The sequence below is a fragment of the Lepidochelys kempii genome, chromosome 5 (genome assembly GCF_965140285.1).
Source record: "Lepidochelys kempii isolate rLepKem1 chromosome 5, rLepKem1.hap1, whole genome shotgun sequence".
In the NCBI taxonomy this organism is placed as follows: domain Eukaryota; kingdom Metazoa; phylum Chordata; order Testudines; family Cheloniidae; genus Lepidochelys; species Lepidochelys kempii.
Genome location: NC_136384.1, coordinates 47239771 through 47267415, shown reverse-complemented (window position 1 = coordinate 47267415; position 27645 = coordinate 47239771). Strand labels below are relative to the sequence as shown.

Genomic DNA, 27645 nt, shown 5'->3' with positions numbered 1-27645 from the left:
TCAAAATGTCAACTCCCACCTGTGACTAGCTCATGCTCTAGGCTCTATCAAACATGCATCTTCATGCTTTCTTCCATGCTGATCTTCAGTAGGTCCTGTTTCTCTCCCTCACACCAAACCATCCTCCTCACATCCCTTCTTGAAACTCTCCCATGATGCCTACAAAGTACTTGACATCAGTTAGGCCGGTGGTTTGCTGATACCATTGCCTATCATGCTGACCAATGCTGTCTCACTGTTTTAGTTGTACTCCCCTGTCTGTATCCATCTACTGTCTTATACTTTGATTGTCAGCTCTTTGACACAGGAACCATCTTCGTTGTTTATATAAGTACTTAGCACAGTGGGGTTCTGATCCTTATCGAGGGCTCCTACTCGCTACAGTAATATTAACAAATTATAAGTCTCCCCAGTTCCCCCGAAGAAACCACCCCAGATTTTTAAGATCTTGAAAATAAGTTGCCTAACTCTCCTTCCAAAATGTTGCTGTGGCATCTTAATATTTAATTTAACATAATTTCATTGATGCTACTAACTCCATCGTGTCTGATCAGCTGGCCTGCTGACTGCTATTCTTGCAGCTAGGAAGAACTAGATAAGGCTTCCTCTGGAGCTACTCGTGGTTTCTTTATCTACTACTGCACTGTGAACTCCATTCCAGTCCCCCTCCCTCCTTCCTTTGTTTCCTCCCCATGGTCTTTGCTTCTTTGCCAGCATTTCTTCCCAGCCCTTGGCAGCTTGGAGTTAAGCCAAGGACAAGAAAGTAAGAGGGGCCTCCCTCATGATGATGCAGACTCATGGTTTGTTAGTGTTGGACCCTGTTCAATGTCTTATCTTTGAGAACTGTTGCTGAATTTGATGGGCGTGATATGAAACACTAAATTTTAATGTCACTGCATATCTGAAAAGGTAGCAAAATGAAACCTTCTTCAAGAGTTTCATGAAAGTGCTTGTTTAATTATAGGGATTGGAGAATGATGTCTGGGTGCAGTGAAATGCGCCAGTGCATATTGCTGTAAACTAGAATGGTGAGTGCAGATGCTAGAAGGCTCTGTACCTTTTAGCTATTAGAAGTGCTGAGTAAACAAGGCTTTGTCAGATGACTTGCTGATTGAGACAGCAAACACAGGCCTGGATGGGCCATCCTAAACTTTAGAACAGTATTCTGAGCGGCAGTTTACATTTTGAACTCTAATCACTAATTAACCCACATAGAAGCACAGTGGGATAAAACAGATTAAAATAGCAAATAGTTTCTGTGCTGTCACCTTGTGAACTTGAATTTTGTAACAGTATCAAGATTCAATTTGATTCAAAAGCCTGGCATGAAAAAATAGTGTGTATAAGTTACTTTTAATATACTGCACACAGGGCCATATTGATCCCATGACCTTTCCCTTCTCCTCCTCCTCCCCCCACCACCAGTCTCCTCCTTTTCACTAAAAGAAAAGAAGTACTTGTGGCACCTTAGAGACTAACAAATTTATTTGAGCATCAGCTTTTGTGAGCTACAGCTAAGTTCTGAGCAGCTGCCATGCCCTTTTTATTGATTGGAGATACCTTGCACGCTTTTTGGCTGCCTGTCAGATTCCAATGACAGTTCTGTTTGTTCATATTTATCTTAGTGTGTGTTTCCTCTGTTGCCCTGCTACTCTTTGTTCTAAAGATCTTTTCCATTTATCCTCTGCCCCTTTCCTCTCGTGCTCTTGCTGGTGCTCCTTTCTGCCCCATTATCATTGCTAGGGGGACTCCCCAGAAGCAACAAGATGGCTCCCAGAGCACTGCGGGGGATCTCATCTCACTACATAGGGCATAGATGAGAGCCAAAACTATTTGGTCCTTGTTGAACAGTGGGGACTAAGATACTTTAAATGTTGTACCAAGCTACAGTGTGTCTCAGTGCACTTCAGTGTATCCTCATATCTTGAGAAATGTCAGACATTTAAAACCGATATTAGTCCCATTCAGACTTCTTTCTAAAATAGAAAGAGGAGTGCACAAATCATTAAGACCCCAATTCAGGAATGCACTTAAGCGCATAGTTAAATTGCATGGACTTCCATGGTACGTAAACAAGTGATTAAGTGCTGTTCTGAATAGGGACGCTTTCCTGAATCACAGTCTAACAGTACAAAAATAAGGAGTTGGGGAAAAATCAAGATAGTGGATGTGAATTATCACCTTGAAACAGTTATGCTGCTGTTTATCCGCTACCTACTATAGTACTGCAGTTTCATAGAATATCAGGGTTGGAAGGGACCCCAGAAGGTCATCTAGTCCAACCCCCTGCTCGAAGCAGGACCAATTCCCAGTTAAATCATCCCAGCCAGGGCTTTGTCAAGCCTGACCTTAAAAACCTCTAAGTTCTTTATTAATGCTAATGAAATATTTGGTACCACTCATTACAGTGAAGCAATTATTGACTAAACAGCAAGTATTTTCTTGCTGTTTCCATTCAAGTTATAACGTTATGCCTGGTAAATACACACAGCCAGCCATGTAAATGTCATGTTCCCGAAGAACCTCAACTGTAGTGGCTAAATAGTTCAGTGGTAAACATTGTTAAAGTCCTTCCTCTAAAGGAGATGATGATGTTAAATTAGTAGGCTTGGAAAGATTTGATATTTTTTTTAAATCGGTAAATGTTTAACTGTTAATTTCACCACACTCGTGCAAACATACAAATACTTCCATTGATAAAAATTGAAGTTTACAGAAGTAAGAATCATGTGCAACATCATCCTGGTATGCATCAGGAAACAGCCAACTTAGAGAGGAACAAGCATTTTTAGACCACTGAGGTCATGGGCAGACCATATTGTTGTTAGAAATACTATAAAACAAAGTAAAAGCAACTAGTGATAAATTTTACAGATTTCGTCAAGGCTTTTGACGGCATACCCAGGCGGTCTCTGGAAAATGATGGCACTCTAATTAATTATTTTTGGTGGTGTTCCGTAAAGTAATCAAGGATGTATATGATAATGCTGAATACAGTCAGAGATTGTGACAATATCAGCTAATGGTTTTGCAGTGACAACTAGAGTAAGGCAAGGATGTATTATGTCCCCACTATTGTTTTTCACTGTCATGAGGAAAGTAACCACAGAAGGCAATCAGGGAATTTTATGGACAAATGAAGCACAACAGGATGGCCTCGTTTTTGTTGATGATATTGGCCTGCTTAGTCTAACCCAGAGGTTCTCAAACTGTGGTCCGTGGACCAGCTCCATTCAGGTTGTCCATGGATAGTTCCTGGGTGGGCGGCCGCACATGAGAGAATGAAGGGCCACCCACCTAATTAGTTGCACGGCTCCACTAATTAGGTTCCTGGTCCCTGAAAAGACACACATGTATGTGAGGCGGCAGCCTTGGGGGAATAGTAGGTAGGTGGGAGGGGGGAAGTAGGGTGAGAAGAGGGGGTGGGGGGAATTTGGGACGTGCAGAGAAAGAGGCGACTTTCCCCCAGCTCTCTTCTTTTATGGAACAGTCATGGAAATAGATGAAGAATTGAGAAGATCAACTCATTCCAAAGTAAATGCCTGAGGAAGCTCTTCACAGTCCATTGGAAAGAACATTCTTGCAACATTAAAAATTCAAAAAGGAGAGCAAACCCAACCTACAGCAAATATGGAAAGATAACAATGGACCTATTTAAGACATGCTTTAAGGACGTCACCAACATGACTTCTGTGGCAAGTTATAATATGAACATCACTTGGAAAGGGGGGAAAAAAGAGGAAGACCTAGAGAAACATTATGTAGAATAATACACAAAGAAGCCAAATCCATTAACATGACACTCAGAAGCCTGAACAGACCAGAAGAAGACCAGAATAAATGGTGGAAACTGGTGAACACCCTTTGCAACTGAGGTTATGAGAAGATAAAGGAAAGAAAAATTACACTAGAGTTTAAGAATATTAACTTTGTATATTTTGGTATGTGATATTTGACAATTTTTGTTTTAAGTTATGAAGTTTCCACTCTGAATCTCAATGTCTACTGCTATTAAATAGTTGTCTGACACCCCTCAATTTCCTGTGAAAATTTAAAGATCATTAATAGAAAAGCTGAAAAACAAAAACATTGATATCAAAAGTATATAAAATCAAATTTTGCCAACCCTAATAATCAGTTATTGCTCTACACCTAGTTTATATTAAATCTAAAACGTTAGAATTAAACCTCATGAAGTTTCGAAACTAATCTTTTAGCTAATTTCTACCAGAATAATTAAAATACGTAAGTTACAATTGACATGTAGTACCCCTCGGAACATTTATACTGAAAAACTAAAAAGAACAACTTAGCATAGAGTCTTGAAAATCAGTACTCAGGTTAGACCAGAGGTTCTCAAAACAGTGTTCCATACAGCACTGTTGGTCTGCAGCAAGCTGGCCAGCCCTGTGGTACTAGGTTCCCTGTTAAGTCACATTAAAATGAGCTGCAAATACATTCAGTACTTAAGGAATTCCCGTTGCCATAGGGATGTTAACATGATTACAGATAGGAGAGGATGCTTTGGACATTGGTTTGTGTCACTTTCTGATAACTAAGGCAGTCACAGACCAGTTCACACATACTGTACGACAACCTGTCCACCAGTGGTTTATATGCTCGGAAAACTGAGGTTGGAATCCAACATTCAAAAACCGCCAATTTCTCACCCCAGAACGGAAAAAGCACACTTCGTCATTATGTCTTAGGTTAGAAAGGCTCATGAGATGAATGATGTATTCCGTTGCACTTTGATTCATTACAGGATAGAAGAAAGTGGTTTCACTGAGGCAAAGACTATCCAAATAGTTCTTCAGGAAACTACTCACAATAGATCTTGGACAGTATCAGACAAAACTGTATGGAACCAGTGTCATTAAGAAGCACTGCTGCCTGCAGCGCAGAAACGGAGTGGAAAGTATGGTTTCACTGGCATGTCTCCCCCTGTTCCACCCCATAGATTTATACTGTATGGATGTATGCCAAGGTTTTTTGAGTTATGACTTTTTAATGACCACGGAAAAATATACATGCAAGAGCAAAGTGTCATCATATTTGTCTTCTCCAAAGCATGAGAAGACAATAAGAAAAGCTAAATTTTCCTCAGAGTTAGTGTGAATCCAGGTTCTACTGAAGTCAATTATTTCCATGGGTCATTTTTGCTAGTCCTTGACTTATGGCTTCTAAAACTGTTGTAAAAGCAGCAGATAGAGCTGGCCAACTGATGAATGGGAGTTAACAAAGGGTCAAATTTGAACTTTTACTCTAGTCAGCTAGCACTTGGGAAGTGACTAGTCCAAAACATAGCATGCTTCCTCAGCAGCATGGGTAGGCTTGGAAGAATTTGATTTTCATCAGTAAATGTTTGTCCATGATTTTACCATGCACACACAAACAAACAAAAAGTGTTTCCATAGACAAGCAAAATTTACAATCAGGAAAAGAAAAATGCTGCTTGAACTTGAAGTTTGATTTAAGGATAATTATTTTGTATATTTTTGACCTGTGATGTTGACAATTTGTTTTAACAGTTATAAAGCTTTAACTTTTTGAATCTCAATATCTACAGTCACTAAATAATTATTGGGTAACCCCCCCACACACACACTCACACTCAATTTCCTGTGAAACTGGAAACTGAAAATTAAAATAAAAAATAAAAAATACTTAAGAATAAATATCGATATCTGTTGAAATTATATAACAATAAAAATGGAATTCTGCCAAGCCTAAATATGGGTTACCATGAGTACATCAAATGTATCCTCTGTTCCTTATACTGAGTCCCTATATAATATCACATCAAGTTCTAGGACTCAATCCTTCTCTTCAAGCCCTGGTCTACACTAGGAGTTGAGGTCGAATTTAGCAGCGTTAAATTGGTTTAACCCTGCACCCATCCACATGACGAAGCCGTTTTTCGACTTAAAGGGCTCTTAAAATGGATTTCCTTACTTCACCCCCAACAAGGGGATTAGCGCTGAAATCAGCCTTGCTAGGTCGAATTTGGGGTATTGTGGACACAATTAGACGGTATTGGCCTCTGGGAGCTATCCCAGAGTGCTCCATTGTGACCGCTCTGGACAGCACTCTCAACTCAGATGCACTGGCCAGATAGACAGGAAAAGGCCCGCGAACTTTTGAATTTCAATTTCCTGTTTGGCCAGCGTGGCAAGCTGCAGGTGACCATGCAGAGCTCATCGGCAGAGGTGACCATGGAGTCCCAGAATCGCAAAAGAGCTCCAGCATGGACCGAATGGGAGGTACAGGATCTGATCGCTGTATGGGGAGAGGAATCCGTGCTATCAGAACTCCGTTCCAGTTTTTGAAATGCCAAAACATTTGTCAAAATCTCCCAGGGCACGAAGGACAGAGGCCATAACAGGGACCCGAAGCAGTGCCGCGTGAAACTTAAGGAGCTGAGGCAAGCCTACCAGAAAACCAGAGAGGCGAACGGCCGCTCCGGGTCAGAGCCCAAAACATGTCGCTTCTATGATGAGCTGCATGCCATTTTAGGGGGTTCAGCCACCACTACCCCAGCCGTGTTGTTTGACTCCTTCAATGGAGATGGTGGCAACACGGAAGCAGATTTTGGGGACGAGGAGGAGAAGGAGGAAGTGGTTGTAGATAACTCACAGCAAGCAAGCGGAGAAACCGTATTTCCTGACAGCCAGGAACTGTTTCTCACCGTGGACCTGGAGGCAGTCGCCCCCGAACCTACCCAAGGCTGCCTCCTAGACCCGTCAGGTGGAGAAGGGACCTCTGGTGAGTGTACCTTAAGCAAGCATGTTTAATGATTAATTTGCCCTGGCATTCGTGGCTCTCCTGGATATACTCCCAAAGCCTTTGCAAAAGGTTTCTGGGGAGGGCAGCCTTATTCCATTCACCATGGTAGGACACTTTACCACTCCAGGCCAGTAGCACGTACTCAGGAATCATTGTAGAACAAAGCATTGCAGTGTATGTCTGCTGGCATTCAAACAACATCTGTTCTTTATCTCTCTGTGTTATCCTCAGGAGAGTGATATCATTCATGGTCACCTGACTGAAATAGGGTGCTTTTCTTAAGGGGACATTCAGAGGTGCCCGTTCCTGCTGGGCTGTTTGCCTGTGGCTGAACAGAAATGTTCCCCGCTGTTAGCCACGGGGAGGGTGGAGGGACTAGCCACGTGCTGTGGGGAGGCAAAATGCGACCTTGTAACGAAAGCACATGTGCTGTGTATGTAATGTTAACAGTAAGGTTTACCATGAAAGAGTGTAGCCATTGTTGAAAGGTAGCGGCAGCGTGATGAGAGGAGGCTGAGGCAGCTGGAGGATTAAACTAATATGCTCCAGCGTACGGTTGAGCTGCAGGAAAGGCAGCAGGAGCACAGACCGCCGCTACAGCCCCTGTGTAACCAACTGCCCTCCTCCCCAAGTTCCATAGCCTCCTCCCCCAGACGCCCAAGAACGCAGTGAGGGGGCCTCCGGCCACCCAGCCACTCCACCCCAGAGGATTGCCCAAGCAACAGCAGGCTGGCATTCAATAAGTTTTAAAGTTTTAAACTTTTAAAGTGCTGTGTGGCCTTGTCCTTCCCTCCTCCACCACCCCTCCTGGTGCTTCTCTCCTCCACCACCCCTCCTTGGCTACCTTAGTAGTTATCCCCCTATTTGTGTGATGAATTAATAAAGAATGCATGAATGTGAAGCAACAATGACTTTATTGCCTCTGCAAGCGGTGATCAAAGGGAGGAGGGGAGGGTGGTTAGCTTACAGGGAAGTAGAGTGAACCAAGGGGCCGGGGGGGGGGGGTTCCATCAAGGAGAAACCAATGGAACTTTCACACCGTAGCCTGGCCAGTCATGAAACTGGTTTTCAAAGGTTCTCTGATGCGCACTGCACCCTCCTGTGCACTTCTAACTGCCCTGGTGTCTGGCTGTGCATAACCAGCGGCCAGGCGATTTGCATCAACCTCCCACCCCGCCATAAACATCTCCCCCTTACTCTCACAGATATTGTGGAGTGCACAGCAAGCAGTAATAACAGTGGGAATATTGGTTTCGCTGACGTCTAACCGAGTCAGTAAACTGCGCCAGTGTGCTTTTAAACATCCAAATGCACATTCTGCCACCATTCTGCGCTTGCTCAGCCTGTGGTTGAACAGCTCCTGACTACTGTCCAGGCTGCCTGTGTATGGCTTCCTGAGCCATGGCATTAAGGGGTAGGTTGGGTCCCCAAGGATAACTATAGGCATTTCAACATCCCCAACGGTTATTTTCTGGTCTGGGAATAAAGTCCCTTCCTGCAGCTTTTGAAACAGACCAGAGTTCCTGAAGATGCGAGCGTCATGTACCTTTCCCGGCCCTCCCATGTTGATGTTGGTGAAATGTCCCTTATGATCCACCAGTACTTGCAGCACTATTGAAAAGTACCCCTTGTGGTTTATGTGCTTGGTGCTCTGGTGCCAAGATAGGAATATGGGTTCCGTCTATGGCCCCACCACAGTTAGGGAATCCCATTGCAGCAAAGCCATCCACTGTGACCTGCACATTTCCCAGGGTCACTACCCTTGATATCAGCAGATCTTTGATTGCGTGGGCTACTTGCATCACAGCAGCCCCCACAGTAGATTTGCCTACTCCAAATTATTCCTGACTGACCGGTAGCTGTCTGGCATTGCAAGCTTCCACAGGGCTATTGCCACTCACTTCTCAACTGTGAGGGCTGCTCTTATCTTGGTATTCATGTGCTTCAGGGCAGGGGAAAGCAAGTCACAAAGTTCAAGGAAAGCGCCCTTATGTATGCGAAAGTTTTGCAGCCACTGGGAATCGTCCGAGACCCACAACACTATGCGGTCCCACTAGTCTGTGCTTGTTTCCCGGGCCCAGAATCTGCTTTCCATGGCATGAACCTGCCCCATTAGCACCATGATACCTGCATTGCCAGGGCCCATTCTTTGAGAGAAGTCTGTGTCCATGTCCTCATCACTCTCGTCACCACGCTGACATCGCCTACTCGCCCGGTTTCGCTTTGCCGGGTTCTGGTGCTGCATATACTGCTGGATAATGCGCGTGGTGTTTAATGTGCTCATAATTGCCAAAGTGATCTGAGAGGGCTCCATGCTTGCCGTGGTATGGCGTCTGCAAAGAGAAAAGGTGCAGAACGATTGTCTGCCGTTGCTCTGACGGAGGGGGGGCAACTGATGACATGGCTTACAGGGCTGGCTTACTGGGAATTAAAATCAACAAAGGGGGTAGCTTTACATCAAGGAGAAAGAAAAACAACTGTCTCACAGAATGGCCCCCTCAAGGATTGAACTCAAACACCTGGGTTTAGCAGGCCAATGCTCAACCCACTAAACTCTCCCTTCCTCTGGTATTTCAGGCAGGACTTCACGGAGGGAGTGGGGAGCAAATGAATACAAAACAAATCTGTTCTATTTCTTGTTTTGATCCACTTCATCTATCTCTTACATCTTTGGCTGGCAGCAGACTGTTCAGAAGGACTGCAAGCCATCCACATCTACTGGCTGCCCGGCAGAAGATGGTACAATAGGACTGCTAGCCATCCTCATCTCCTGCCTGCTCACCATAAGATGGTACAATAGGACTGCCTGCAGGACTAAAGAGAGTGATCTGGTTGAGTCACTCCTAATTTAGTCCCTGCACCCATATCTGGGCCAGAAGCACCTCGGACATGATGAGGATGGTTTTCAGGCCTATTGTACCGTCTGCTGCCACAAGGCAATGGGTTGCTGCTGATGTGTAGCAATACAGTACCGCGTCTGCGAGCACTCAGGAGGCATATGATGACAGTGAGCTGAGCAGGCTCCATGCTTGCCGTGGTATGGCGTCTGCACAGGTAACTCAGGAAAAAAGGCGCAAAACGATTGTCTGCCCTTGCTTTCACGGAGGGAGGGTGGGCCTGATGACAAGTACCCAGAACCACCCGTGACAATATTTTTTCCCCATCAGGCATTGGGATTTCAACCCAGAATTCCAATGGGCAGCAGAGACTGCGGGAACTGTGGGATAGCTACCCACAGTGCAACACTCCGGAAGTAGACGCTAGCCTCGGTACTGTGGAAGCACTCCGCCAAGTTAATGCACTTTAATGCACTTAGAGCATTTTTTGTGGGGGGACACAATTGACTATATAAAAACGATTTCTAAAAAAAGACTTTTTTAAATTCAACCTAATTTCGTAGTGTAGACATACCCCAAGTCATTTAATGATCGGGACCCAGGATACCGAAAAGATCAACCTGAATTTTTAATGCAAGGACCGCATGTGACAACTCCCTTCCTCTGGCACAACAGAATTGTCTATTTAAAGGTAACAGTCATTTGTGAGCGCAGCAGAGCTTTCTTGGGGGAGTGGCTCAAAACTGGAGAAAACACTGGCAGGATTCAAGAATTACCACAAACCTCAGCACTTTCTATTCCAAGGGCAAGGCACACTTTCACCTTCCCTTCATTAATACATAAATGAAGGGGACACCACCATCAGGTCAAAAACAGCAAGCAAGAAGAAAAGCTCACCCAAGTAGGGTGCAATACGCATTGCTTAATGCACTAATGGAAGGGACTCTGCTCTGGGTGCAGCATAAGAACTTGAGTAAAGACTGCGCCATTGAAGCCAGATTAAAGAATTTTGGGGCCCTGTGCACTACGGAAATTGGGAACCTACCACCTCCCATAAACTTAGAGCATGTGACAGCAGCAGCAGCGGGCTACAGATTCCACTAAAACCCTTTGGTGGGCCAAAGGTCTTTCTCTTCTCTCCACCCCAAAATAGCTACATACTCATCCATGGGGTAATAACAAGCAGCGCCAGCTCTCAAGGCGGTTAGTCAGCAACAGTAGCCAGACCATGCGTGCTTCTAAGGAAACAGCTCCTGGGGCAGTTATGTAGTGCCATCCCCTACTAGAGCAATAGAGCACACTCACAGCAGCAGCATGCATTATGGCCAGCAGCAGGTCCACACAAAGAATGCAGGAGTAACACAGTGGGGGGAGAAAACTTCTCCCTGCCCACCTTCCGCTATGTGGGGTAATAGGCCAAATAAAGTGATCTGACGGGTTAGATGCGGTCCCCGAGCCACCAGCTGCTCAGACCTTTTCTTTTCTGTTGGTGGTTGAGGGACCCATCCTGAGAGCTGTGCAAGTACACATTGGTTAACTGGGTCTGGAGTCACTTCTATAGACCTATAAAGCCAGCCTTTGAGTAGGAATAGGTAATTATTTATATTCTTCATAAAGACTCTGCTCTTATGACTAGGGGTAATAGCAGCCATGGGTAATGGGGCTAGAAGTTATCCGTGGGTGGAGAGTGTGTAAGCTTGGACATCCCAAGACTTGCTAAACCAGGGACACTGGGAAAGTAGTGTTTAACTCCTCCCCCTCCCCACATGCTCTTCCCATTCTTTACTTATTATTCTGAGTCAGAAGGCATAGTTCAGGAGCTTTGACTCCGTTACCAAAGTATCCCTGAGACCAAAGCTGTCATGGCTCGTTTTGTAATAGTTTTGATTTGTCGTGCCAATGAGCACATGGGGACCTCTTCTTCTGTTGCTCTGTGCATGCGTCGGTGCTTTTACTGACATCTAAGGGGTGTGGAGTTGTTGGGTGGTGGTTACTCAGAGTGCGAGCATATAATGGCATCACAGTTCTAATATACTGTACCATGTTAAAATTGCAACCAACAGAAACGGTAATTCTTGGCCGTGTGTTTTGTAGGTGGATGGAGGTCTGTTTGGCTGAAGAACTGCCACCCACTACTGAACTGGAAGAAGGCTTAAGAAATGGAGTTTACCTTGCCAAACTAGCAAAGTTCTTTGCCCCTAAAATGGTCTCTGAGAAGAAAATCTATGATGTGGAACAGACACGGTATAAGGTAACTAAGGTTTCGTTGGCAGCTGATTAAAACCAAAAGTTAAATATTTGTTTCTCTATCTTTCCCACTCTGTTTAAATGTTTTAGCACTGGGCTTTGCAGAAAGCTAATGAGTGCTTATGTCATGTTAAGATTTTCTGCATCAGCAGACTGTGTTGTGTCCTAATACATCTGGAATTCTACTCCTCTTGTTTCACTTTTTAAGATCTGTGTTGTACTTTTAGTTAGGAAAATTACTCTACCTTTCTTTCTCCCGCCAGTTGCACACACAAATTACTGTATAACTCCCCATAGTCCAATGAAGGACTGACTGTGGTCACCAGCTGGGACATGAACTTGTGGCACTGAAGAGCAGGGAGGCAATATGATAAAATATGAATAACCACTATACAGAAAAAAACATGATAGCTGTACTTAAGGGTTTTTTAAGACCAAAAAAAAGTACTTTCAGCTCCAGTGAAAACTTTTTGGTAAGGACACAAAGCATTACCATTTGTAAAATTACAATCCATTAGGAAATAGGGGCCTAAAGCTCTATGAGACTATTTTTAAAAACAATTACCAAATTCTTACATGAACTGCTGTATAATTTGTTAGCAAATATCCCCCTTATGAGATCTGCATGTTTTTGTTTTAATATCAGACACTTTATCATGGAGGAACAAAAATCAGTCAAACAAATCAAGCTCTGCTGTTAAATTCACAAGCTGCATAGTTACTTGGTGATGATGGAGAATGCGTGTATGTACATTAGTTTATATTTGGGGACCTCCTTTAAGAGCTGCTTTATTTCAGTTTGCGTAAGGAGACAGCTGGAGAATGCAAATTTTAAAGGTAGATCTGTTTTTTGGGGTGTTCTCTGTGCAGGTCCAAAATCTGTTCAGGATCTCATGAGATTAAAAAAATGTATATAGCTTAAAAATTGTGTTTATACTTTTAAAAGATTAAAAATTTTCTCTTGCTTACCTGCCACATCTGTAGTTCAGGTTTCTGTCTCTCTAGTGGCCCCTAAAACAGGAGTATTTTTCTTCCCTTTTTTTGTTTTGTTTTTTAAGTGGTGGTCTTGTCAATTGTTAGGGGAAAATAAACCTTGAGTCCTGAATTTGAGGCTTGAAATGTAGTGGTGATCCAACTGATTTTATATTCCATATGTTTTTAGATTGTAAATATTTGTGACTTACAAGCTTGTCTACATGAACACATATGGCATGACGAGCTGTGGTGTAAATTTATAGCTTTCTAGTGTGCTGAGTTTGCACATATGAGTTTTGCACATTGACTGTCTGTGTGGACACTGTTGCTGTGCAATAAAAGTTCCCTAGTATGTACTGAAATGACCTTGGGAACTTTTAGTGCATAGCAGCAGGCTCCACACAGACAGTCAATGTGCAGCCCGCAGGAATGCTATAGATTTACACCACAGCGTGCTGTGATGTACATGCTTTGTGTAGATGTGTCCCAAGTTACATGCACGTCCCGTTACTGAGTTGGAATCTTGAACGGTTTATCATACTGCATTGCAAATTGTATGTGTATTTCAGAAGACATTACAAAATACTATGTTTTTAATTTATGAAAAACTGCAATCTTTCGAAAGAAGTCTGTACAGGTGTAGACCTGTCTTGTTGTTAGTTTCATCTCCATAAAAACTAAGTAATACTACCAAATATGAAGTCCACTAGAAACTTTGTCATTGCTATTGATCTTAAGGTGGAAGGAACTCCAGATACCACTACAACAGGCAATTGTATATAACTTTAATGTAGATTTACCTTTAGAAATGCCTCATCTTAAATTTTGGTGATTAGTACAGAAAGTCTATGGTGCAAATTTTCTCATGTGTCATATCTTTTCTGTACAAAGATACTGTTATGTGGTAACTGAAGTGATGTATTCAAAGCCAAAAATGTTGAAAAACTGCCAGTTCAAGCTCTCTTATAAAACACAAAAACCCCTCATTTTCAGCAGTTGTGTGGCTGAAAATAGGATAACTGATTACTAGTATAATTCACAAACTGGCATGTTTGTGCCTGTTTTCATCATAACTTTTATATGAACTTAGTGTGAATTTTTTACATGAATTACAAACCCTGAGTGTGAAATCCTCTTGCCATGTGAGTAGAGAGGTGCAAGCTTTTTGGGAAGTCCAAGAACAGCAAAAAACCAAAATTCTCCATACTGCTTCAGCACTGAGTCAACTCTGACCTAAAGGGGCCTCTCCCATGAAGGAGAAAGTAGTTATTTCCCTATGCTTACAATCCTGCTACTGCTGAGACTACAAAACCAGTGCCAGTTGGTGCCAAAATTTTTGTGATGTGGCCACGTGCCCACTAGGAAACTGAGACAACCAGACTCAACTTGCATAGGTCATTGGACAGCAATCAAATGGTATTTTTTAGTCACAGTTGACCTAGACTGGATCTGAAAAGCTTTTATTTCATACCATTATGACTCATAAGACCTTTCATTCAAAGGAATGTGCTAGTGGGGAGTTACCTTCAGACTGAAGCTTGGAGCAGCTCACCAGCACATCTCCAGCTTCACATAGGAAGTAGATTCAGGTTGATGTAATCTACAGAGGGGTGGACAGGCCGAACCTGAGTGGTGCTGTGACTCCACCACGTCGTGACCCTGCTTGGTTTGGAGACATAGTCAAATGTGTTTTTAACAGCTGTTTCCAAGATTTCACATACTTTTTTCAAATTCACGATTTCAGTGACCAAATTTTGGTATAGTTGGTTTCTTATAGTGGTGAGACTTCTAGAGTTGCAATCAAGGAGTTACCTGGAAATGCCAGGTGGGCACTTGCATGTGGAATAGGTTCTCAGATATTGCCTGTTGAAATTGGATGGAGGGATGAATGGTGCTTAGGGAGGCTTTTTTCTGTTGCTTTTTAAGCAAGCTATAAGAAGAGGATATGAGTTTTGCACATGCATATGTTCATGTGACGCTTTCATTGGGAAATTATGCCTCAGAAGATTGGATTCTAGGACTGTCAACTTTGGAAACTGCTTTTTTCAAAGTGAGAACTTGTACTGAAAGAAATCATTTAAAAAAAAAAGTTCTGGCTTTTTATGGGAAATTTCTTTTTAAATGGTGAGCTTTAATCGTGAAATTAAAGAATTTGAAATTTTTCTGTGAATTTTTTGACCAGCTGTGATTAAATGGCACTTTACAGAACAGAGCTAAACATGTTCACAGCTCTCAAGTACTTAACATTCAAATGCATATATGGCATCTTAAACTTACATCAGTAGCAACTAATAACTAATCTATTATATATTTTCTTGCATACATAAGTAAAGGATGGAAAAACAGGCTTTTCTGGTCTCTTTTCAAGGTACCTCTGCCTCTTTCCCCTGGCCTCCTTTTCTGGAGATGGTTTGGAAAAAATATAGAACCAAGAGCACCAAAAGTCCAAGGTCAAACTCAAAAGAAAGCAGAGCTTTGTCTAATTTATCCATACCATAGTCGTGTCCCATGAAAAGGGAGGGATTTCTGAATCCACACCTGGCAAGCTGGCCAAATGCTGAAATGCTTCTTCCAATAGTCTTGAAAACTGTTTGCAATTTCAGGAAATTCTGCCTTCTTCAAATATTGCTTTTCTACAAAACTTAATTAAATGTTTTGCATTAAAATCATGGATACTTCAAATTTCCAACTTAAGATTTTAAAGACTACTTGTGCTCAGAATGGACTTTAAAAAAAAAAAAAGGAAATGAGTGAATTTTCAGTGGAATAAGGCTTGTTCTTTTAGTGGAAAAATTAGTATGATATTTCAGTTAAGTGGGCCCACTTCTCAGATTCTTGGCAAAAATGATTTTCATGGGCTCTTTTCTAAATTGCACACACCTCTAATTACAAATCACCTGAACTCCCCGGTTCTCCTGGAGACATTAATGACTAAACATCCCTTTTTTGTAACAGCCCTGTCTCTCATATTTGTATTCAGGCTTGCCTTGCCCAACCAGAACAGGAGTTCTGGAGTTCTGGATCTGGAGTACTGTGTCCAGTTTTGGGCCCCACACTACAAGAAGGATGTGGATAAATTGGAGAGAGTCCAGCGAAGGGCAACAAAAATGATTAGGGGTCTGGAACACATGACTTATGAGGAGAGGCTGAGGGAACTAGGATTGTTTAGTCTGCAGAAGAGAAGAATGAGGGGGGATTTGATAGCTGCTTTCAACTACCTGAGAGGTGGTTCCAGAGAGGATGGTTCTAGACTATTCTCAGTGGTAGAAGGGGACAGGACAAGGAGTAATGGTCTCGGGTTGCAGTGGGGGAGCTTTAGGTTGGATATTAGGAAAAACTTTTTCGCTAGGAGGGTGGTGAAACACTGGAATGCGTTACCTAGGGAGGTGGTAGAATCTCCTTCCTTAGAAGTTTTTAAGGTCAGGCTTGACAAAGCCCTGGCTGGGATGATTTAATTGGGGATTGGTCCTGCTGTGAGCAGGGGGTTGGACTAGATGACCTCCTGAGGTCCCTTCCAACCCTGATATTCTGTGATTCTATGATAGGAGCCTAATAAGCAAGAAGGCATCTAGAATGCCTCTTCACCTCTTAACAATGGGACTCTTTGAACAAACTTGCTTGGAAACAGGATTTTGGGCACAGGCATTGGGATTACAAAGTCCACCTAAGAGGATGAGTTAAATGGCATGTAACTGCCTTATGATTTGGCACGCAGCTGAAACACTCTGGTTTTAGGGTCACATATTGAAAACTTAGAATGTTATTCACAGGAGAAGTGTAAAATTGTTAAGCAAAGGCAGGTAAATAGCAAAAGAAAATAATCATTCAAAATAATAATCTCTTGTCTTCCTCCTCCCCTCCTTCCATATTAGAGATCGGGCCTTCATTTTCGACACACGGATAATACTGTGCAATGGCTAAGGGCAATGGAATCCATTGGTCTACCTAAGGTAAGTATTTAAATGACATGACACAACAATTTAAATGACATGACCCACGGACAAAGTTAACTAAAACAGTGAGATTATCTTCTCCTTAATTTGCTTAAATAAAATATTGTTGAAAGCTTCAGTACGGGAAGACCTAGTTCAGGAAATCTAAAGTTTAGAAATGTTTGTTTCCTTTCAGTGTCTTTTGTCCCCTGTCACCTTCCATCTGCTACTCATTATTTTGTCCTATTTTCTTCCTATTTATTTCCAGTGACTTTTTCTAGTCTCTCCTGAATCTTCACAGTAGATCCCATGCTGTCCTTCTATCTGATTCACTCTTAATGAGTTCTCTGGGTTTCTTTCATGTTACTTCCTGTCCTCCTCCCCTTCTCTCTTTGCCCCCACCTTACACATTCCCTTTGCTTTTCTCTCCCTTTCTGTGTTGCCTGTCAACAGTTTCTCCTGATCAAAGATATTTAATACAAGGCTGGGTGGAAGCCTTTGCTGTGGCTGTTTTCGGAACAGTGCTTGGTGCATCTCAGTCACTGGGGACCAATGACACTTCTGCACCTTTATGCATTTGCTGAGGCAGCTTGTTAGCCAGCAATGTTTCTTAAAAAGCTCTTTTGCCTCTTCATATCTGTAGAATATTAACTCTTATTTCAGACCCTATTGCTTGCTTTAGGCTTGTTCAATTTATTTGGTGGCTGGCTATGTCAGTTCATCAGATATCTAGCTTCTCTTACTTCTACTCTGTCTCCCTCTCTGAAAGGTTTCACTCATGTCATGTCCCCTCTGTGCCAGGGAGGGTCTAGAAGGGCCAAGAGCTTGCTGAATCAGCCACAGGCGTGGTGACATAATGATATGGAGTGTTGCCTATGACTCTCCCTGTGGGTATTCCAAGTTGTGAGGCACCTCGTTATCACCTGCCTTTAGCTTGAGGAAGTTTTGTCTGTACCTAATGGGAGGACAGCTCCCCAACTCCACTGAACATGGGCAACATAAGCACTTCACTCTAGGCCTTGCAGGCCTTGCTGCTCTCTACAGCTGCTTAGGCACAGCCCAACCCTTGAGCTTTCCAAGAGTCTGCCTGGCCTGTCCAGGCCTGGGTCTGCTGGACACTCACAATATTCACAATTTGCTGCTTCCAAAGAAGCATGACACCCCAGTTTACCAGTTTTGCTTCAGATCGCTGCTTTGCATAACTCACTGCACTTACACTTTTTTACTATAAACATATCTAAGTTTGTTTTAAAAAGCTTAGAGAGTCAAGTAAAAGCAAGTAGAAGTGTGGGAAACACATGGTTACAAATGAAATTAAATCATAACATGCATTCTAGAACCTAGACTTAATTAACTAATCTCATGTCCTGTAGAGTATTGCTCCCCCAGAATCATCGCAGTGCTTTTCAGCCAGGCTGCTTATAACCCTCCTTACATGAGACAAGCATGCTGTCAGTTTGCCTCCTCAGTAAAGGACCCCCTGTATTTCTTTCCACCCCAGGATATACCAAACTATCCTTTGTCTGTATTCATAAACAGGCCCCTCCTTCCTGTTCGTTTAATCTCGTAGAATTTGCAGTTTCTTAGTTTTTGGCTCTGGCTCAGTATGCAAATAGGCATACATTGAGAGGTGTATAATATACAAATGACCAGACAGCAAGATAGATGGCTGTTACCTGTTGCCTGAAAGCAACATCTCCTAGGTAGGTCACCTCCTGGTGACCTGCTTAACACCAAGACTGTAAGAGCATAATTTTCAGTATAGATACCGAACTCCTTAAATATTACCTGTACATACATTTTTCAGTCATAATGATGACCACTGGGCTACTGGTTTTCAGTGGAGACCTCATATGCCTTCCCTCCCCCCCCCTTCGGTGAATGGTTGTCCAATATTTGACCCAGGGGATCCCTGTAAAATCCTCTGTGCCCTCTGCCAGATCGCACCAATGGGCCCCTGGTTTACACAGCCTCCATAGTGCTCCCAACCTCTTCTGACCTGGAAGCATGGGGTTGAACTCATTTTGAAATTTAGCTCTCCGCATGGAAGCATGCACCACTAGTGCTAGGTATCTTGGCAGAGCACTCTTTTTCTTAATTTGAGAAGCAGTGTTTTGTGAGTTGAACCCCAGGCTGGAATTTAGTCGTTCTAAGTTCTGATTCTGGCTTTACTGCTAATTTATGGTGTGGCCTCGGCCAAGTCACTTAATTTCTCTGTATCTCCGCTTCCTCCTCTGTTAAATGGAGACAATGCCTTCCCTGTCAGGGTGTCAAGGATTAGTTTGTACGGTGCTCTGAAAATGTAAACTTTTATATATACGAAGTATTCGCCTTTTGTCAACATTGGTTCACAATTAAGCTTTACAAGTTGCAGTAATGTCCTTAAGTACCTTGGATTTCTGTATGACGTTTACAAAATCTCTGTCCTTATGAGGTTCCAAACAACATTGTATCTATATACTTATTCTTTCAGTACTTCATTAAAATGAAGAGCAAATTAAATAAAATAGGCAGATGTTATATAATGTGTTTTTCACTTTAAAAGCATGCTCAATGGATCATGGAATAATGCTCATAAATGTTAAATATGTAATGTTGATAAAATTAAACTAGTACAGCACCTTGACACTGCTTGCAGTTCTAGATATCTAATATGTCTAGTAATGACCATTTAAAGCTATTGTAATGTAGCATCACTGTTCTCTAGGGGGCCCAGTTGGACTAATGAGAGAGTAAGAATAACAATTCTATTCTTTATTTTTTAGATCTTTTATCCCGAGACTACAGATGTCTATGATAGGAAAAACATACCTAAAATGATATACTGCATTCATGCACTAAGGTAACTAGTGATGGGGTGGGAGGAAATTTAGATTTGGTGACCAACTTTCAGGCCTATAGTTTCAAACTGGCTTCAAGTAACTGGTGTTCTTAACAAAAGGTAGTACTTTAAAACTTTAGTGTGTTAAGTTTATTGACTTTGTTCTGGGTCATGGGTTTTTGAATACAATGTAAGCCTGAATGAATTTATATTACAGCACTATTGGGCAAATACTTCTGAAATCGAAGTTTTTTTTAAAAAACTACTGAAATACATAGGAGGGCTGTCTGCATGAATCTCCTACAAACACACCATTTGGAAAGTTGAAGCATTTGTTTAAAATAAAAAAGCTGTTTGTGAGACCTCTTAATCTTGAGACCCTAAGTAAAAATCACCTTTTTAGAGCGATGGGAACTTCCTCCAGAACCTGATTAAAATTATAGGCTGTGCCCAACCTCTTGAAACTGTGTCACCGCACTAATTTCCCATTTCTACAAATAAGTGCTGGTACACTTAATTGAGCTTCCATGTTAAAACAATGCCAGTACAAATGTGTTGACCAGGGGAATGAAAATGAGGCACTTGAAGCTGTGCCTTGACACCAAATTAGAACTGTTGCCTTCCAAAGTGAAGTACATACATTCTTAATCATTCATACCCCCAATCTATTTTGCCTCAGGTTTTAAATGTTGGGCACATTTCTCTTATAGATATCTAGCTAGTTTAGTTGTAATGCAGTACAAAGCCAGGGAAGTTTTGGTTACATCACTATAGTGGAACTAAAAGCTTTTTCTGCCTTAAAAATTCTTCCTCTTGATGTTTAAAGTGTAAAAGTCTAGAACCTCTGTCTCTGACGTTCTGTCCGTGGTGGTGGTATTTGCAGACTAGACTCCTTCCTGGTTCTGTGAAGCTCTCTTGCCATCTATGGAAGCCTTTTCCTTCCATAACTTTTCTTAGTGTCAGGATTGTAAAGATGAGTTTTGGGCATCATTTGACTATTCTGTTTTGTCAACATTCATAGCTGAGCCATTTGGCATGTCAGTAGCCCTAGGAACTAGTAAATGTGCCATAGGTGAAATGTTTTACTTATAGCATAATTGTTGAAATCCTGCTCCTGCAGTCTTGTGTAAGAAGTGTGCCTAATACCAGTAAATAAGGTATACATCCAACATTTAATGTTTCTTTCCAAATGCTGGAAGTTTGGCCTTAGCAGTCATATAAATTCTTTTGCAATAAGTGTTGCCATTTAAATTATTGCATTTGGTGTAATATTAACTGGACAGCATCACAATGGTTACATAAATACAGGAGGGTAGCTATAGTCTAAAACTATGGAGCTGGTCTTTCTGTCAGTGAGTGTCTTGTGTAAGCTTGAAATGATTTCCTGAAGTGGACACATGGGGCTCTTAATATTAAGCAGCTTATAAAGAAATGGTGGGCTAAGTTCCATTTCGGTGATGTCATGATCTTTATTCAGATGTTCTCCAGACCAGGCTTTCAAATGGTTATATTTGCTGAAAGTAAAGACTTAATCAATTGTGGGATTGACTAATACTTTTTACCCATATTTCCTGTATCTTTTTTTTAAACATTTGCTTCAGCTTTGCATGTTGCTTGCAATAACAGTGTAACAATTAGTATTTTCCTTCTTGAGCTGTGTTTTGCAACGGTTTGGTTCTTGAGGTATTCATTTTCCCTTCTGCAGCCTGACCTTGGTCAGGATGCATGCCAAAACATCAGAGCTGATCCGTGTGGTTTCTTGCCCTTCATTCTCAATTTGTTTACATTTCACTTAAATCCTCCTTGCTATGGTACATATCAGCACAAAGTTACCACACTCAAATCTTAAAAACAAACAAAAAACAAAATGGTACTATCGGCTGGTGATTCTGTACCATGAATTGCCCACCCTTCCTTTTGACAGCATTTAACCCTTTGCTGCTTTGACTTGATGTGTAAGACGCAGGCATAAAGTCACTGCACTCTGTCCACATTTTCTCTGACCTCTTCTAAAATGCACCATGACCATGTGGTACATTTCTCTACTGTAATTGTCTTGCAGCTTAAGCCCCAAAGTCTGTCTTGCATTACACACACAGCTCCATTAAAATAACATTTAAATGCTTGAATTTGCCGCATTAAAGTTAAGAAATGCCAGAATTAAGGTTGGCTGTGTACCCTTAATTCATCCTCCTTGTGTATGCGCATTATGATAGTCTTTAATTACATGATCATATGTTTTTCTCCAAGACCCTTGATGGATTCAATACAAAAGGTGGATGGTGATCTGGGGGTAAATCATGGTTAAGGTTAAGATTTTTGTCACCATGACTTTTACTAAAAATAACCAACAGGTTGCAGGCAATAAACAAAAAATCACGGGAGCCTGTGCCCTGTCTTTCATTTTTAGTGTAAAAAAAAAAACTGGGAGTGAGAGGACTTGGGAGCAAAGGTAGAAATGTCAGCTGGAGCCCCATGGTGGGGGGACTGATAGCCTGAGCTCCACTGCCACGGGACGGGGGTGTGTGTGTGCGCGCGCGCGCGTGCATGGCACAGGCCAAAATCTGTGACTAAATTGTATCCGTAATCATGGTTGTACAGTGTGACAGGCTATGTTCTGTAGGACCCTATAGCCATTTGCTTCAGAACTTGGAAGGCATGTTTGAATGAGGCAGGGGATTGCAGAAGACAGGATGAACTCTTGCCTAAGGCAACTGAATGTTGCTCTGGAGTAGAACTGGATTCTATCCCTGCCTGTACTACAGCCCTCCTATGTGATGCTCGTCAAGTTGCTTAAACTAAACATTTCAGACGTGGCCACTAACTGTTGCTTGTTTTGTGAGAATCCACAATGTGAGATCCTAGTGTTTGATTTGCAGAAATGCTGAGCACTCTCAGCTGCTCCTGAAGTCAATGGGAGCTGTGCTTTAAAAGAATAATGCTAAGTGAATCAGGATCTCGTCACTTCAAACTGAGCACCCAAATTAATGGATGTTCTTGACTTTAATCTCTCTGTGCCTCGGTTCCCCATCTGTAAAATGGGATTAATGCCACCTCACAAATGTTGTGAAAATAAAATATTTGTGACAGCCATACTATAGTGATGAGCCCTACCAAAAAGCCCATGAGGAAACTCTGAATTCTGTATTTGGAGCAGGTGCCCAGTGATTTGAACGGTGCCCAGTGGATAAGGACTGTGACCACATATTGAACAATAAGGAGAAAACAAAATATTGACCCGCTGCTCATTAAGCGCATCCAGTTAGCGCATGGAATAAAGCAGGGGTTCTGTGGGGCGGGAAATGTGATCACGTAATTAAAGACTGTACCATAATGCATATGCACAAGAAGGCTGAATTAAGGATGCTTGTGCAACCTTAATCTGGCACTTAACTTTTGAGTGGTTGACTTTGAAACTGTAATAATGTTCTTTTAATATAACTTTTAGTCTCTCTAAATTCCTAGCTTTTAAAAAAAAAAGTCCAGTTGATGGAATTTGATGGTTTTTTGTTTGTTTTTGTTTTGTTTTGTTTTTTTTCGGGTTTGTTTTTTATGTTGATACTCACATGGCTAATGAGCTGGGTTTGAGTCTTTAGATCCGCAGCACATACCTCTGCCACTTGAGCTAATGGAGTAACTGATAGCAGTAGTTGGTTGTGACCATTTCAAGTTCCAAACTGCCTCACTTGAATGAAATGCTATGAATATTGATTCCTGCTCCTTAATAGGAGTACTCACTAATAAGGTTCCCAGTAAACATATGCCCCATGAGTAATCTATTAAATTGAGCCATTCCCACACAGTAAAATGTTTTTAAACTAACTGGCTTTAAGTCATTGTTCAGATGCACGTTTGTTAATATTCACATTAAAAATTAAGCCTTATTACAAAGAACATGCATTAGATATGCATGTTTTCCAGCGAATGTATTCCTTAATACAAAAGAAGGCAGTTGCATTCCTGACTACCCGTACATTTTTTTTTTAAACAAAATGAAAAGCAAGCTCCAAGCACCACCTTGTGGTAAACTCCTCCAAGCCGAGGAGAATAGACCATAGACCACATTACTCAACCATGTACAGTAGAACTGTAGTTTGCACAAGAGATTGAAATCGTACATTTATCTGCCATATTCCAAACCACTTCTGTTCTTTTGCAGTACTATATATTATACAGTGGTGACTGCTAAAAAGCCAGCATTTCCCCGGCTATCATGCCATTTTTTTATTGGACACTTCAGACAAGACAGAGGGCCAGTCTACACCAGAATCACTACAGCGGCTGCTCTGCTGTAGTTCTGCCCGTGCAGGCGCTCTATGCTGACGGGGGAGAACTTCTCCCGTTGATGTAAGGTTGCCCACAGGGGGCCTTAGATCAGTTTAACTGATGTCACTTGGCTTTTCCACACCCCGGAGCGACTTAAATTATACCTAAGTAAGTGATAGTGTGCACAAGCCCATAGTCCTGGCCTTAAAGAGGTTACAGCAAAAACCTTTCAAAACATGGCAAGGGAAGACTAACAAAAAAGCAGTTTGTGGTAAAAGGGAGGACTGGGCTAATGCAAAGAGACTGGGGTAGTTTGGGGCTTTTTAGGTGAATTTTAACTTTTTTTCATTTAATTGTTAATTTATTTAAGGCATTCTTGTAAATTGAGGGTGGCAGATGGAATGATTCCAAGTGTTGAAGCAATCTGAAGACTTCTGTGTGATGAGATATGAAGGTGGGATTGGATGTTGCAGTGACACCTGCTTCCTCTGTCCCAGTGGTGGTGGTGAAGAGGGGAGACGAAACCAGTGGTGTCCCTCTTAATTAGAACAGAAAATGTCTGTGGCCGCTGTTAACAAATACACTTAATAATGTCGTCTCCTGCAATTAACGGGCAACTGAAAAAAGACCGAATATGCTTGCTGCAATGTGTGGAGATGACATGGGGGTTGGGGCGGAGGTGCCTTTTTTAAAGGCAAAATAGCCTCCCCCTCTTATAAATATTTAGAAGTAAAGTGCCTTGTTTGAAATTTGAGCTTCACCCCACCAAAAAAATCACAAAAATATTAATTCTGTAGTCAAAATAAATTCTGGCAACTCCTGACTTTTTACATTAAAGGCCTTGCACATGGTCAGAAGATATGAATAAAGATGTGAATTTACTCAGCTGTTATCCAGATGGCACTATATAACTTTAAGAATAATTAATATGGGTTTTCTTGTTACACCAAAATGAAAATAATGGTTCCTGGAGAGCACTCAATTGCACTGAACTTTTTTCAGCTCTCTAAAAGCATAAGAGCACTTAGTAAGCTGAAGAGTTTGGTTGGGCTTTTTAAGGGGCTATTTGAGATTGAAATACTGAGCTCGCACGCTCGCGCTCTCTCGTTCTCGCTCAATATTAAATATGCTTAGTCTTAGGAAAACTAAGGTGAAACTTTTTCTTTAACTAAAAACATGTGGGTTCTGCAAACAGTATTCCTAATTTTGAATAGTGCATGTGAAAAGGACTACTATGTCTTCAATGCTGAGTGTCCAGACTTGGATTTGAAGCTGAATGTTGGAAATACCATCCAATATTTGCTGGTTACTGCATTCCAGCTTATATGGAACCATGCCCTTCACCTATTACTGTTTATATGGATCCAATAATATCTAAATTTCCTGTTGCAGTACATAAACTAGACAATAGACTGATCCCAAATTGTAATTATTAGTTATAAAAACTTTCACTTAATTTTCATGTCATGGGATTCCTGATATATTAGCTTTTGAGTTTCACTTTACTAATTCTGTATTTTAAAGGGCTATTTTGTATGAATCCAGCATCAAGGATTTATCTTTGTGTGTACCTGTACCTCTCCCTTTCCATACAATGAAATATTTCAGTACAGGCAAAAAGTCTTGCATTCCATCTGTGTCCTGTCCCCATCCAAGAGAGCTCCTTGGAATATCTCCATCTTGTGAAGATTACTTCTCCTTCTCTACGCTCACACAGTTTACGATGCACCATAGAAAATAGTCTGATGGTCAAATTTATCCCATCTCTGTCCACAGAAGTCAATAGTTAAAGATGTGTTTAATGTAGTAACATTCTAATTCATAGATTCATAGATATTTAGGTCAGAAGGGACCATTATGATCATCTAGTCTGACCTCCTGCACAATGCAGGCCACAGAATTTCACCCACCACTCCTGCAAAAAACCTCTCACCTATGTCTGTGCTATTGAAGTCCTCAAATCGTAGTTTAAAGACTTAAAGGAGCAGAGAATCCTCCAGCGAGTGAACAGTGCCCCATGCTACAGAGGAAGGTGAAAACCTCCAGGGCCTCTTCCAATCTGCCCTGGAGGAAAATTCCTTCCCGATCCCAAATATTGCGATCAGCTAAACCCTGAGCATATGGGCAAGATTCATCAGCCAGATACTACAGAAAATTCTTTCCTAGGTAACTCAGATCTGCTGATCATCATCATAAGCACTGATTTGGTTCTATAAAAAGCAGGCATTTTATTGAATATGCAAGTTTCTGGCATTGTGACTTTAGTATTTTTCTTCTTTGCAGTTTATATCTGTTCAAACTAGGTATTGCACCACAGATCCAGGATTTACTGGGAAAAGTAGACTTTACAGGTAAGTCTGTTTTAATTAGTCATATTGTAGCTAATCTATTGCATCGATGAAACCTGCTAATGTTACTGTTTCTAACAACCTACTCTCTCTCTAATGTGAGTTTTTCCCTCTCCTCTCCCAACATTCTGCACACATCCTAATTGAAGCGATTGGGAGGCTGCTATTTTTTAATGAATGTCAGCCTTTGAAAGATGGTGGGGAAGGAATTTACATGGCACATTTGTTACGGTTTTGAAACTGAGTTTTTTTAGCCAAATGAAAAAACTAAGTTAACAAAGTCTTAGCTTTTAAAATTATAAATCAGTTTTAGTTCTGAGTGCTCGTGAAGTTCTGAGAACTTCATTCTGTTAATCGTTTCCAACTTTCCTTTTTTAATGTATAAATAGAGGAGGAAATCAGTAACATGCGAAAGGAGTTGGAGAAGTATGGTATACAGATGCCGGCTTTTAGCAAAATTGGTGGGATTCTGGCCAGTGAATTATCCGTGGATGAAGCTGCATGTAAGTCATCTTTACCATGTTTTCCACCTAATACCTGAATTGACCGTTTTTGCATAAGCTGTTGATGGTTTTGAGTCATTTCATTTAAAATATTACTTGGAAGTAACAGTTGTAGGTGGTAGTTAATATTTTTGATTCCTTGTCTAAATTACCATCATTTCCCATATTTGTTACCTTTTTAATAATTGTCAAGATGTGCACGTCTTGACTGAGTAACTGTTAAGTTATTATCATGAGGGTTTTTTTAATCTGTTTGTCTGAGAGTTCTTTGGAGCAGGGAATTGTACCTTCTTAGGTCTGTCTGACAAAAATAAAAGTTCATAATTCTTTTATTAACAATACAGATATCTAGCATTGGGCAAATTGGTTAATCTGTCTGCATTTCAGTTTTTTGTGAAATGGTATAGGCCAAAATCTTCTAACAAATTCCTAAAGGTAAAGTGTGGACTATAACATAAGCCTATATTTAACTTCAGACCCTTGTTAGAACAATTTTTTCTATGCCATTTCAGAGATACAAAACGGAGAACAGAGAAGTTAATTGTCTTACTCAAGCCATATAAGTGAACCAGTGATAGAATGAAGAATAGAACTAGAGGTTCTTCAAATGGCTCTGCATAATTCCATATATGGGTGCTGCACCACCTTATGCTGCCTTGCGGTAGAACAGTCTTCTAGCTCTCATGCTGCTCCTCCCCTCAGCATTACATTATTCTGAAAGTGAGGCTATATAGGGGGTGGAGCCCCCTCACCATGCAGTTCCTTCCAACCGAGTGCCATGAACAGATGTGAATCTCTAGTTTCTTTGGAACCAGAGCCTCTTTCTTCTTAGATAATTAGCATTCGCTGTTAGTGATTCCTTTTTAGGCCTGTGTTATGGTGGAACTTCAGAAGCAGAAAAGGCTGGATTTTAAGAAGTGCATTTCCTGC

General features: G+C 41.5%; 1 protein-coding gene across 4 annotated transcripts in view; it reads left to right on the top strand.

The window, feature by feature from the left end:
• IQGAP2 (IQ motif containing GTPase activating protein 2) overlaps positions 1–27645 on the top strand; it is a 229770-nt gene that overhangs the window by 104472 nt on the left and 97653 nt on the right. For all 4 annotated transcript variants that reach the window (XM_073344187.2, XM_073344188.1, XM_073344186.1 and 1 more), the window contains 5 exons: positions 11718–11874; positions 16718–16795; positions 19543–19619; positions 26148–26215; positions 26602–26715. In XM_073344187.2, coding sequence (XP_073200288.1) covers positions 11718–11874; positions 16718–16795; positions 19543–19619; positions 26148–26215; positions 26602–26715 — 494 coding nt within the window. The remainder of the gene's footprint in view (positions 1–11717; positions 11875–16717; positions 16796–19542; positions 19620–26147; positions 26216–26601; positions 26716–27645) is intronic.